Raw genomic sequence first — 14,192 nt, 5'->3', positions numbered from 1 at the left:
CATCTGCCAGCATCTAGCATGTATCTGCCTGTGTTTATGCACATACATGCACAGCTTAGAACACCACTTCACCTGATTGTGTTGTGGTGATATTTTAGAGTTACTTTATATGGTTTTTTAAAATATATTTAAGTTTGTTTAACACCTTCTAGCTGCCTTACATTGGCATGATCCAGGCTTACCAAGAGGAGTTAAGATGTGACTTTGATCTTTAAGATGCTTACAGTCTAATGAAGTCAGTCATGTAAAGAATGTGGAAAATTCTATCATATCAACAGTACCAACTGCTGTGGATCAAGGAGAAAGATAAAGGAGGTTGCATTTATGCTGTCTCATTAAGACTAGTAGTTTGCTAGTAAGAAAGGGAAGACTGTGCAGATAAAATTGAATGTTTAGGGCTTGTGAGTAGGAACTTAAGAGTGAGGCAGTAACATGGGAAATAAGAGAAGTAAATTGGGGAGTATGAGTTAAGGACAGGTAGCAACAAGCCATGTAAGCTTCGCTGGGAAGCTTAACTTGATTCTCTGGGCCAGTACTTTTTCTTTGAGCCATATGGTCCCTCCAGAGTGCACAAGTGGTACGAAAGTGGATGCCAAGGGAGATTAAAGTACAGTAACTTTGCTTTTTCCTCTTATAAAAAGTGATCTATGTACAACTTTTTTTGTGTGTGTGTGCAAGCAAAATAGACGTTGCTTTTTCTTTAAAAAAAGGTTGAAAACCTCCAGCAGTGGGGAGTTTAGAAGACTTTTTAAGCAAAGCAGTAGCCAAGCAGAGCTGTATTTATAAGCGTTCCAGCAGCAACTCAAAGAAAGGTTGGAGAGGTTCATGCTAAGAGAGGATCACTTAGGAGGCTGCCACCATAGGTCTGATGAAAGAGGGAAAGTAAGAACTAAGAGGGTAGCAAGAGTGATGGACAGAAATGGTTTTGAAATGAGGGAGATGAACTCAAGCATGAACCCAAGATTTTGGCTTGGGTGACTATGTAGATAAAAGAATTGAGGAGGAAGAGCAGGCAGTCAGTGAGGAGGGAGCACAGGTGTTTGGTTTGGAGGCCAGCTATTCTATCTTAACAGATACAATCCACATTTACAGTTGAACCCAGGGAATTCTGGCCTCTTCTGCTTAGGGTTTAAATTCTATGAATTAACTGAGGGAGAATTCTTTGATCGATTAGTAAGAAACCAAGTGGTAAGCAGATGGCACTGCTTACCAGGCAGATGCCACTCATTCCCCACACTCCCCAAGGGTGGGAAAGACCTTCCTTAGAAGACGCCCTTAAACTGAACCTGCAGATAGCGCCGTCTCATGACTGACAGCACACCGAAGAGGAGACTAGGAGCAAAACCACCCTTGAGAGACGAAGGCACTAATGATTCATCCTTGCCTCGTCATGCTTTATCTCCTCTACTAAAAACCCAGACCCGCCATGAATAATTTTATGTAAACTTCTTACAGCCTGTCCAGTGATAACAGGAATTCCTTCCAGAAAGCATTTTCTTTCTAAGGTTCCTTCTGTTTCCCCTGTCCTGGGTGTAACCAAATGACCTATTGACATTTGTGAGCTCTTAAAAGCTGTTTGCTTTTCTTCTCTAACAGAAACCCAACAGGGAACATTGTACTTTTGTCTTAACTTCTTAACTTCCTTTTTTCTTCTTTGTAAATTATAAACTGATGGTTTCAGAGGACAGGTCCAGGGTAATGAAGGTAATTGCTTATAAAATATATAGTCATATAATTGATGGTTATAATTAAATTCTGAGGTTGCCAGATACCTTCACATTCACTGTCCCCATGGCGCCTAGGCAGAGCCCGAGGGCCTGACAGAAAATGGGAACCACTCACCTGACTTTGTACCTCCCAGGGCTTGGTTATAGCTGACAGATCACACGCAGTCATCATCATTGCCCTGTGAAAGAAAACAAAACGTGTTAAAATAGAAATATAAAATCAGTTATTTTTGCCAAAAGCAAAATAAAATTTGACTTCTCACATGATAATCTCTTTTTTGGTTGGATCAATGGTTACATATTTGATGGCCTCTTCTTCAGTCTCCATTTTTTCACAGGCATCAACAATTTTTTGAAACATGGTTCTCTTCCTAAAAAAGAGACAACTGTGCAACAGTTTCAGCATATAAGACCAGAGGTGTAAAGTGTCTGTAATATGTCAGGTTTCACGTTCCCACTCTGCATCAGTTGTCCACATTGTGGAGCTAGGGAGAACAGGGAATGGCTGCGTAACCTTGATACAGAAAGGGTTTAAGACAGAAAAATCACAAGTCAGAAAGGAAAAGAAAATAGTAAATTTAAATACATTAAAACTAAGAGCTATGTGTGACAAAAAGAGATCATAATAAAGGCCACAGGCTGTGATGAGACATTGTAAAGTATAAAACCAAATATTAGAACCTAAAATACATGAAAAGGTACAGAATTATAAGTGTGAATTATAATATTCTATCTCACACTCAAATTAACAAATATATTTAAATATGCCCAGATCAAGAAGAGTCCAGATATGGAATAATAGGAACTCTTGTAACACTGCTGGTAGGAGTTTAGCAATCCCATTTCTAGATATATACAGAAACTCATATACACAAAGATACACAATGTAGGCAGTGATGAAAAATTGGAAATAACCTAAATGTCCATGAATAGAAGAATGGCCTAATTAATTATGATAAAATCACACAGTTGAATATACATTTAAAAAGAATGACCTGGATCTCAATTTAGCACCAAGCTAAATCTTCAAAATGTTGTGTGAAAGCAAGTTGCAGAAAGGTATGTACAGTATGATAACATTTATGGAAAAATTTTAAAGACTTAATGATGCCATAGAAAACATGAATGGGAAGGATGACTACATAGCAAGTCAGTGGTGTTTGTGAAGAAGTGGGGTGGGGGTGTGGCGTTCATGATGGAGTGAGAATGCCTCAGTTGTACCACTTGCCTTGAAAAAGATCTAAGACAAAATCTTAGCATTTGTTGAACCTGGGCTATAGCTATTTGGATATCACTTTTAGGCTTCCCTGGTGGTTCAGACGGTAAAGCATCTGCCTGTACTGTGAGAGATCCAGGTTCGATCCCTGGGTTGGGAAGATCCCCTTGAGACGGCAATGGCAACCCACTCCAGTACTCTTGCCTGGAAAATTTCATGGACTGAGGAGCCTGGTAGGCTACAGTCCATGGGGTCGCAAAGAGTCGGACATGACTGAGCAACTTCACTTTATCTATTTCTAAGTATCTGCTTTCATGTTTGAACTATTTAATAATTGAATTTTTACTGAAGGATTGGAGGGGCACAATTTAATACTGCCCAAGTTGTTGTTGACTATTTAGACCCTGTAACTAGTTCACTTTGTCCTAATGCATTTTAAACTTTATAGTTCACCGACAAGAAAATGTACAGAAGCTTGGAGTATCTGGTCTCCTTGGTAACCATCATTATTATTATAAATAGGCTCATGCCTCTACTGTACATAACTCAGAAATTTTTTTAGTTTGCTAATGTGCATCAGTATCACTAAGATTTTTCAGCTTTCAGACTCTGGCAGGATCAAATGTCTGAGCCTGCAACTCTAAATACCAGGTTGCGAACTATGATGAATTCCCCAGGTCAGAAGGCACCGTGTAAGGTTTTATAGCATCACTGTTCTGGCAGTGCATCTACCTTGTGCATATTCTTCAACTGAAATTTCTTCAGATAACAAACTAATTAATATTAGGGGCTTAGCTTTTTAAAATATGTTTCCAAATGTCCAGTAAATCCACCATCAGGCATCTTAAGGGTATTTGTTGGTAATGCAAAAAGAAAAGAAATGTGTCTCTAAATGTCTTTTAACTTCAAGGCAGTGGACCTGGAAGGCAGAACCGCACAGAGTGTAAGGGAGTTCTGTACTTACTTGAAATATAAAGCCAGGTCAGTTGCTATTATTGCAACTTCAAACAAATGAATAACTGTTTCATACTGGCGTTTATTTAGGTTCTGGAAGATGTTTAAACTCTGTAAGATGAAAATTCAAAATAAAGTGCCATCACTAATTTGCCTTTGATTCAACAAACACCACCCTATGATGCTTAATAAGAGCTTCTTATTATAGAAAGAAGATAAACTAAGTCTTACTTTTCTTGTTTTCAGTTTTCTCTCTTGGATTAAGTTACCTCTCTACTTACACTTTGAGTAAGATAATTTAAACTCTTAAAACAGATTATTAGCAAATATTCATGTAATCAGTATATAAGTTTTCTTCCAGGACCATTTCAATAAAAACAATAGATTTAAAATTTTCTGTAGTAATTGAGAAACTTTAATAAAGAATATCTGGTATTTGTCCAATTGTTAGACATGTTGAATTATTTACCAGATAATTTCAGGGTGATTATAGAAACTATTGGAGAGCTTTCAGAAGCTGCAGATTACAATAGTACTCACCCATAGAAAAAAGTAAATCTTCCAAGTTGTTTTTAAAATGAACTCTTGGAATTCTATTTTACAATGACTTATTTCTACCTTTCTTCAAAGAGTTTCCCGCTAATAGTCTCCTCATACATGGATCACCCTCAATTTTTAGTGTTCCAGAAAACAAGAGTGTAAATCTGGGAGTGGTTTTTAAAAGATAAGATATTCAAAAAGAACATTTTTAGGAATACAGGCCAAAGACAGATGTGCAGTGATAAATGAAGTCAACAGTTAAATACAGAAAAATCCCACTGGAGAGGAGGAAATTGTCTGTTCACCTATGTAGAGACAGGGGCAGCATAATGTAGAAAAGAACACTGGGTCAAGCACCAAATAATAACAGCAGACACCTAATGCTTCCCACTCCCCAGGCACTAGTCTAAGTGCTCTATGAAAACTCCTAGTCACACAGTAGAGCCAGGATAGCAGGACACTACACTGACTCAGTAAGGAGCCCAGGTTCAGTTCCCAGCTTCCCCACAAGGTAGTTGTAGCGTCCTGGACACCTAACTTAACATCTGTATTTGTTTTCTCAAACGGAGATAATAATAGCTGCCCTGCTAACTGCCTGGCACTCAGCCTGTGATCAGTAAATATTTGTGGAATGTTGATGCAGATGAGATAACTGGGAATTCATTTAAGAACAGTGAGTTGCTACAGAATTTAATTATTGCTATATCATTATTACTGGTAAGTTTTGAGGTTATCCCCAGTTTAAAATAGAATTGCAAAACCCAAGACCAAATACAGCTCTGTCATTCTAGGAGACTGAAATACTAGAAAGCAAGAAATGGACTAGAATTATGTGTGCATAATACAGCATCCACTTAGGTCATCTTTTTATAACTTCCAAGTCAAGAAAAATGGTATTTTACACAGCAGTAATATTGAGTTCATAATAGCAACTATTGCCAGACTTTTAAATTGATAGAAGACATGGCAATTGAATACTCCAAACTACAATAAACAAAAGAAAACTTGTCTAGATCAAAATCCATGTCTTGCTTGAAAGAGACAGTCCTCAGCAGCACCTTGGGCGTAATCTCTGCTCCAAATCTGGATATAGGTTATTTTTAACTGGTCTGGACTGACCAGGAAGAGGGCAGAGTAAGTGGGCCATTCAGCATTTTAATCCCACTTAACTTTCCCGGATTTGGGTACACTGGTGGCCTGATTTTGGATTGGTGGTAACCCTGTGGCATATTTACATCAGTGAGTCATTGCCCTTATCTGTTCACTGATACACGTTATGTTTCCCAAAGTAATGTGTAGTATGTAATTTCAACACATACTTTGTAGGTCCAGTAGCACTTAAAGTCATTCTTGACTGCTGTACTAAGAAAAAGGGATCATGTGTGGAAATGCCTTAAATTTTTAGACAAATTATTAGTAGTACACTTTAATCACTTTATAGAAGTCATTTTAATCCTTATATACTGAAAAAATCTGCTAAAATAGTGGATCTCAGGTCTTCTCACCACACACAAAAAGGTAATACATTAATTCGCTTGACTGTAGTAATGATTTTACTATATATCTGTACATCAAAACATCATGTTGTACACATTAAACATGTAATTTTTTTTAACTAAAGTCAGAAAAAGCCAAAACATGATAGAATGGGGAGAGGGGACACACAAGGCAGGCTGCCAAATATAACAATCCCTTAGGATATACTGTCTCTACCAAGTGCCAGAGTGTACAGACCACACAACCATCAACCAAACTTATCAATATTTTTTATGCACCAATTAAATACATGTTGATTTTATTTTTAAACCTGGATACTTTGCTATTTGCTAAATATATGTGTGTGAGAAAAAAGTTGTATATATAGAAAGAAAAATAATACTGTTGTACTCTATTTAAGTCATACCTTTTTCTAATCCAGACCAATAAAACAGCTCTATTAAAGCAGACAAAATGGCAAACGTTCTTTCATTTTACAAAGTAAATCAGTGTTGCATTTTTTTAAAAAGATGACACACTTTTAAAATTATTATACTTAAGAGGGTGTACATTCAACTAATGAGTACTGCTTCCTTTGTTGATAGCACAGTATTCCTGATTTTCATCTTTTTTTCCCCTCACTTATTTTTACTGTACAAGTCTCTAATTGCAAAACCCTTTCTTAATTCAGTATTATTTTTTTATTTCCTCTTTTCCTTCTTTCCTAGCAAAAGTTCTTAAAAGAAGAGCTTGTAAGTAGTTTCTTTTTCAGCCATGGATATAGATTCACATAAAAGATCCTGTTACTGTTTTATATTAGTTACTAGAAATCCCTTGACCAAATCTGTGGCCCATGTCTAATAAATATTTATATCTCTCACTGTATACATTGTGGGCCTGCCCCATACTTCGTCTTATTTTTATTTTCCCATTAGCCCTCATTTTTTCTTTAATGTTACATGTATTTTTGGAAACTCGATTAAAAACTTTTTGGAACAATTTGAGGATTAAACATATATACATGCATGCAGTTGTTTTTAAGTAAGCAAAGGCAGAGCCAGTAATCTTTTAATTGGAGCAAGAGGTCTTAGAATGTACACAGGGCACAGAAGATGGAAGGATGTCCTTCAAAAATGCAGTCTGACACACAGAACAGCAGCAGAGGATGAGCTGATGGGGAAACTATTCTGACATACATTTGCACTGACTTCTGTTAGTCATCTGTGCCAAAAAGAATGCTGTAGGTAAAAAGAAGTGAAGGCAGGAAGGTTGGCAGCAATGATCAGATCCTAACACAGACCCTGTAGCTTCACAGGCTTGCTTAACATGAGCCTTCCCAACTTCTGGAAAGCCCAAATCAAAGAGGTGAGTTCTCCAGACCAAAGAAATAGAATTGGTGAGACAGAGTTTGAATAAACAGAAAGCTGAGGCTGTCCTCAGTGCATTCCTGCCCTCCCCTCACAGCAGATGGCAAGTTCCACTAAGGAATGAATAGTTTTCAGAGGAAAACAAGTGTAAAACCTATGCATAAAGACCACGAGAACACAAAATAACCTATGGATTCAATGCAGTTCCAACCAAAATACCAACTTTGTGGATGTGTGTATGTAAATTGACAAACTTTCAAAATTTACATGAAAATACAAAGGCTTAATAAAAGCCAAAGCAATCTTCAAATAGAACAAAACTAGAGAATTTATACTGGAAGGAAGACTTTATTACAAAGCTATAGTAACTAAGATGACACATTAACAAACATATAAACACCAACTGTCTCACTAAGAGACACAAAGTGACTAGTGGGATAGAATAGAGAATGCAGAACCAGTCCATTATAATCAGTTACCTGGTTTAGGACAAAAGTATCACTGAAATGAAGTGGGTCAATAAATGGTGCTGAGTCAACTGGATTTTCACATGGACAGAAAACGTATCTTGATCTCTACATCAAACCATATATAAAGATAAGCTGTAAAATGATTGTGGATCTAAATGAGAAAGGTAGAACAATAAAATACCTTCATTACCTTGAATAGGCAAAAAACAATACAACTAAAAAATCTTTAAAAAATTGATCAAATGGACTACATTAAAATTAAGAACTTATTTTCACCCAAATCCAACATTAAGAGAATAAAAAGGCAATTCACAGGGAGAAAATATTTGTGATACATATTTCTGATGAAAGATACATAAACCAGAATAAAGAATTCCTACAAATCGAGAACAAAGGTAGTCGCAAAACAATTTCAAAAGGTTAATAAAAAAAAGTGTAGTTCATATGTGTTAATCAGTGCTATTTAATTTGACACAAATCAGTGCATCCCCCAAGTGACTAAAATGAGAAAGATGGAAAGTACCAAGTGTTGGAGACAATGGAGAGCCACTAGAACTGGTGGCAAGAATGTGTATTAATAACAACTATTTTGGAAACTGCTTGTTAGCATCCACTGAGGTTGAACATATGCTCACCCTATTGGCCAAGCAATTCTATTTCCAGGTACATACCAAACAGAAATACACCCATGTGTTCACAAAAAGACATGTACTAGAGAGTCACAGTATGCCACATGTAACAACTCTGAATCAGAAGTCACATAAAGGTCTTACAGTAGTTGACTGAATATGTAAATACAGTGCATGACTGCACACGCACGCACGCCAAACTAAGAAAATAACAATGGAAGAAAGGAACACAAAAGGCAAATGAAAAATACAGCAAAGGAAATACCCAATGGAACATGAAAAATTCACACTAATAATATCTATAGTTTCAAAACCACAAGAACTCAAAGCAGAGATTGTAAGACAACAGTAAAATTAAACTAGCAAAACTAGTAGTAGAATGAGGAAAATGGAATGGAATATAAAAGCAATATAATCCACCGTAAAGCTCCATAGTCTTGAGGAAATTAAAGCAAAAAGGAAAAAGAATTATTAAAAAATATAAAGAACATAATATAAATAAATGGCAAGGAGATTCAACATATACATAATTGGTATTCCCAATGTATTAGAAAAATGTTCAAAGATACAATGAAAAAAAAGCTTTCCTGAAATTAGAAAAAAAAAAAGATTCTATGGATATGTGTAACCTATATCAAGGAAAAAATAGATGCAGAATCACCCATTCATTTAGTAACATTCAAAGTTACTAAAATATGAAGAATTAAGAATTATATGAACATCTATGCAGAAAAACAAAGTCACCTGCAAGGGAGAAAATCAAATCAGCCATTTATTTCCGGGAGTTGGTGATGGACAGGGAGGCCTGGCGTGCTGTGATTCATGGGGTTGCAAAGAGTCGGACACGACTGAGCGACTGAACTGAACTGAACACCAAAAAACACTGAGGCAATGTCCTCCAGTTTCTGAGAAGAAAGTAATGACCCAACAACCTTTATATTCTTCCAAACTGACTTTCAAAAATGTAACAAACATCTTTGTAGGTGTGTACTTAGCTTAGAGACTGTGAAAAACTACCAGATGACAAAAATCTAGCTAATTAAGATACGAGTCAAAGTAAAATACACAGGAATGGACAAGCCATGATAAAAAGTCTGAGGCTAAGTATCAGGCCCATATAAAAGTAGAAGTAGGAATAAACAATTGTGCCTCTTTGGTCTCAACCATAGAAGAGAGATGACAAAGGGAACACTGTCATTTGGAAGTAAGACTGGTTCCAAGGCCTCCAACCTTCAGAAGTCGACTTAATGACCATTGTGGCAATACCGCCATGCAGAAAAGGAAATGTGACTGGAGTTGCCAAGGCTACAGATGGAACACCACCGAGGCCAGGTGAGCGAAGCACCTACAAATAGCATACTGAAGATTCAGGCGTGGATTCTGGGAGAACACCTAACCCAAGACAGCCGCTGGGGCAGCATCCAGTTCATCTTAGGGATTTCGACCATTAGTCATGCAATAAAGGCTCTGGTTTAAAAAAAAATAGACACTTAAGGAAATTATAAATTTTATAAATCCTGATAACAGTAAAAAAAAATATAATAGCTTACAAAACAGAAGTAGAGCTGTGGGAAGCAGTGTAAATATTCTAATTGTTTCATGTTTTATAGCAAGGAGTTCAGAGATAGTGAAAAGGTAACACATAACCACTGGTTATTGATTTTAGTGTTCTCTAAGAACTAGTATTTCTTGTGATTAAGAACACAGTTCTCTGAAGTTCTGTAATTCCTTCCCTTAAAAAATGTTTCTTCCATTAAACTGAAGTAAAATTAAAATCTTCATTTAAGATAAATGCAAGACCACTCAGCAGTGAAAAGTAATGAATCACTGCTGACTCATTCGCTCAAAATGAACAAATCACAAAATTATTGTTCTGAATGAAAGTTATCACAAAAGAGTAATTATTGGATGACTGCATTTATATAAAAATCTAGAAGATTCAAACTAATCTGTAGTGACTAAAAACATTTCATTGCTTGCTTTGGGCTGGGAGGAGAGAGGCATAGACTACCAGGGGACTACTAGCATAGACTACTACAGAACTGAAGTGTTCTGTATCCAGCAATAGACTGCCAGGGAGCAGTCTCCTCTGTCATCCCAAAGGAGATGACTGAAGTGTTCTGTATCCTGAGTGTGGTGGGATAAAATCTATCCAAGTGTAGGGATAGAATTCATAGAATTTGTATGAATAACACATTAAAGGGATGCTGCTTATTGTACAAACATTACACTTCAATAAATTCAATTAAATAGATAACTCTAACAAAAGATAATAGTTCGGATAGTGAGATCCAATTTTTCTAACATTGTTTCTAACCATCCTGCCTATACATAGTCACAATGGGCTACAATGAAGTTCATTAAATGTTAATGAAATGTCTTCTTTCTGAGTGGTAGGATTTAAAGCAATTTTTAAATATTTATCTTTAGAATGTTTCCTATTGTTTGAATTTTCATAGCAGGCATATGCATGTAATTTTTACAACCACTACTGTCATTAATTTAAGACATCTATAGATGAGTCTATAATATTCCACTTGTGCTTCCAGGGAATTGTGCTGGAAACGTGATGTAGAGACAGGTGCACAGAACCGGAGAGAAGGCCCCATCCCAGCCAGCCCCGCTCCAGCCGGGCCCCCACCTGTCCAGCAGGGTTCGCCTGCCCAGAGTCTAACGTTGCTCTATACCACTAATAGGCCATTCTTGTTCTCTTATTGCTATGAAAATGGCACTACATATCTGAATTCAGTGTACCACACCAAAATAGAAATGGCTCCAATTCATCCTGATGAGGACTCTCAGGGAGGTGAGCTCTAGTCTTCAATGTGGTACATGTTACACCCAAAAGGGAAGACTGCAACATGTTTGTGGCTGGCTGGTGATCATACACAATATACTTAATTTCTTCTTCATTCCTTCTTTGTATAACAGGAAGTCAGTATGAAAAAGCATACAGTTATAAATTTTATGAAGTGTTCTGAATAATAAAAGTATTCTGTTATTTATGCTAAATATTGCATTTTGTCATTCTGACAGTACATTGTAGTATTAAAGTTTATATTCTGAGAAATTTGCCTAACAAGGCTTTAACCCCTATTCATTAGGTTAAAGGGTGGATTTCTGACTATAATACAGACAGTTCTGTCCTCAAAGCAGGGAATCCAGATATACTGGGACATAAAGCCTGATAATATACAAAACACAATGAGTAATGCCTACAAAATGGCAAAATTGCTAGGTAAGGATTTGCCTTATGTAAAAAAATTAAGGTTTTAAATACAAATATTTCCTCTATACAATAAATAAATAGAAGAACTGTACTGTCTTCCAAAAATGTGAAAAGAACATCTGATGTTAAAATTTCATTTTTTCAGCATTCAGTTTGCCTGCTCATAAAAAGCTCTATGATTGCATTTATTGCCTAGTGACTCTATTTACAACCCTTAAAAGTCTGCAATTAGCAGGTCAAATAGCATTGTAGATAGGTCCTTGCCAAGGTGGCATGGATTACTAGGATGCGATACTCCTTTTTAAAAAGAATAAGCCTTTATCTAGCCATGAAAACCAGTTCAGACTGCAGAGTAAATAACATTAAAAAATTAAGATGGGAAACAACAACTCTATTTTAAACTCTCAAATCCCAGAAAGTAAAAACATATGAGCTACTAGGAGCCCTTCCAAAGTTAAGCATTTAAACATTTGGCTATAAAGGTTTTAGAATATATTTTGCATTAGTAGGTAAATGTAAAATTACATAAATTATTTTTGATACTACCTGCCTGTGGTATATGTCATCAGCTGGATATATGGAAGATCCTTACTCAAAAATATAAGACCATCCCAACCAGTAAAGCAAGACCCTTAACAAACTGGGTGGATAACAAGTTAGTATTATATTCGTGAACTACTTTCAATTCTATTTTTCCAACTCTCATAGAACAGATATCGTCATTCTTTTTATGATACTACTGCAGGAACAGGTCCTAGCTACACACGAGAGTTATGAAAATTCTCATTAAAAATGCAGATTCCTAGGTCCAATCCCCAGGGAGCCTGGTAAGTGGGAGATGGAACCCAGGATGTGTTTTTAACCGCCTGCCCACCTCTGCCCTGTGAAATGATAATTCAGTGCAGTCGGTCTGTGTCCCCCTGTCTGGATGCTGCATCAATCACAGGCTATTAAAAACATTTAAATCATGTGTCTGTTTTTTTTTTCCACTTTTCTGCTTAATTGCCCTTACAGATTTTTCCCACTTGGCTTTTGATTACCCAGAAGAATGTAATATTATCTCAAAACTTGGATGCATTTCCTTGTACCCCTTCCCCTGAGCCTTAAATAAACGATTATTATCAAACGTGAAAAAAGCTCCACTCTCCCAAGGGCTTATTTATCCTAATGAGTTTGTGTGATTCTGGACAATTTCTCTGTGCAGACAGAAGAATGTTCCCTTCTATCTAACAATGATTCATTCTGGGTTAGAATCTTCTCAGATTTGTTCTCAAGCATAACTAGATTATATTCAAAACTGTTCCAACAAGCCTACATACTCTTTAAATAAAATCTATAAAAAGAAAAATCTTTTTATCAAAAGTTAGTAGTACATGATATCGTATAAATCACAATGAATTCAGGACCAAGCTTAAGCCACTTCCTGTGAACAGTTCCCTGATGCCACCCCTCTTCTCTCCTAGCCCCACTCCTGAATGGGACATCTCTCTCATTTACTCAGTGCCTCTAATGGCAGCTCTCTGATTTTACAGCCTGATTTTCATGCCTACCCCCAAACTACCAACACCTGGCTCTCTCAAAGATACAGACAATGCCTTAACAGTACACGCTCTATGAATAAGAAAAGCAGTGGCTGTGTAGCCTCCTATTTTTACATTCATATCTACCCAAGGGAAACTTTTTCTTCTTACTCTACAGACCCACAGAGATTCTGTGACTTTGCATAGCTCTTACCTCCTCTATCTCAGCTACTTCCAATTTGATTGTTCAAAAACTATTGCAATATAGTCATGTCTATCCATTGACTTCAATAAGGGTATATACAGTAGGCCACCAGCATTCAGGATCATCCTCTTTCTAAGCATTTTGATGCAGAGCTTGTGAGCTGCCCTAGAGAGAGACCCATGTACCTCGTCCTGCAGGAGCGTCTTACTGTACTCCAGGTGGTGCCTCTCCAAGATGGAAGAGCCGTGAAGCCTTGCTAGCGGAGATGTGGACCTAGGAGGAAAAGGGTCATGTTAGCTATTTAAAGATGACACATAAGATCACACTCCTTGGAAGGAAAGTTATGACCAACCTAGATAGTATATTAAAAAGCAGAGACATTACTTTGCCAACAAAGGTCCGTCTAGTCAAGGCTATGATTTTTCCAGTGGTCATGTATGGATGTGAGAGTTGGACTGTGAAGAAAGCTGAGCACTGAAGAATTGATGCTTTTGAACTGTGGTGTTGGAAAAGACTCTTGAGAGTCCCTTGGACTGCAAGGAGATCCAACCAGTCCATTCTAAAGGATATCGGTCCTGGGTGTTCATTGGAAGGACTGATGCTAAAGCTGAAGCTCCAATACTTTGGCCACCTCATGTAAAGTGTTGACTCACTGGAAAAGACTCTGATGCTGGGAGGGATTGGGGGCAGGAGGAGAAGGGGACGACAGAGAATGAGATGGCTAGATGGCATCACCGACTTGATGGAGGTGCGTTTGGGTGAACTCCGGGAGTTGGTGATGGACAGGGAGGCCTGGTGTGCTGTGATCATGTGTTGCAGAGTCGGACACGACTGAGTGACTGAACTGAACTGAAGATCA

At 37.2% G+C, this 14,192-nt stretch overlaps 1 protein-coding gene across 2 annotated transcripts in view; it reads right to left on the bottom strand.

The window, feature by feature from the left end:
• The window catches only part of PDE6C (phosphodiesterase 6C), a 51,771-nt gene that overhangs the window by 3,200 nt on the left and 34,379 nt on the right, over positions 1–14,192 (bottom strand). The window contains exons 15-18 of one of the 2 annotated variants that reach the window (XM_088842144.1): positions 13,519–13,606; positions 3,908–4,008; positions 1,991–2,113; positions 1,843–1,906 (exon numbers count right to left, since the gene is read on the bottom strand). In XM_088842144.1, coding sequence (XP_088698270.1) covers positions 1,843–1,906; positions 1,991–2,113; positions 3,908–4,008; positions 13,519–13,606 — 376 coding nt within the window. The remainder of the gene's footprint in view (positions 1–1,842; positions 1,907–1,990; positions 2,114–3,907; positions 4,009–13,518; positions 13,607–14,192) is intronic. The other variant, XM_055425058.2, reaches the window with a different exon arrangement.

This window comes from Moschus berezovskii, chromosome 12 (assembly GCF_049115385.1).
Source record: "Moschus berezovskii isolate FMDL1 chromosome 12, NW_MosBer_1.0, whole genome shotgun sequence".
In the NCBI taxonomy this organism is placed as follows: domain Eukaryota; kingdom Metazoa; phylum Chordata; class Mammalia; order Artiodactyla; family Moschidae; genus Moschus; species Moschus berezovskii.
This window is presented reverse-complemented; position numbering and strand designations above follow the sequence as displayed.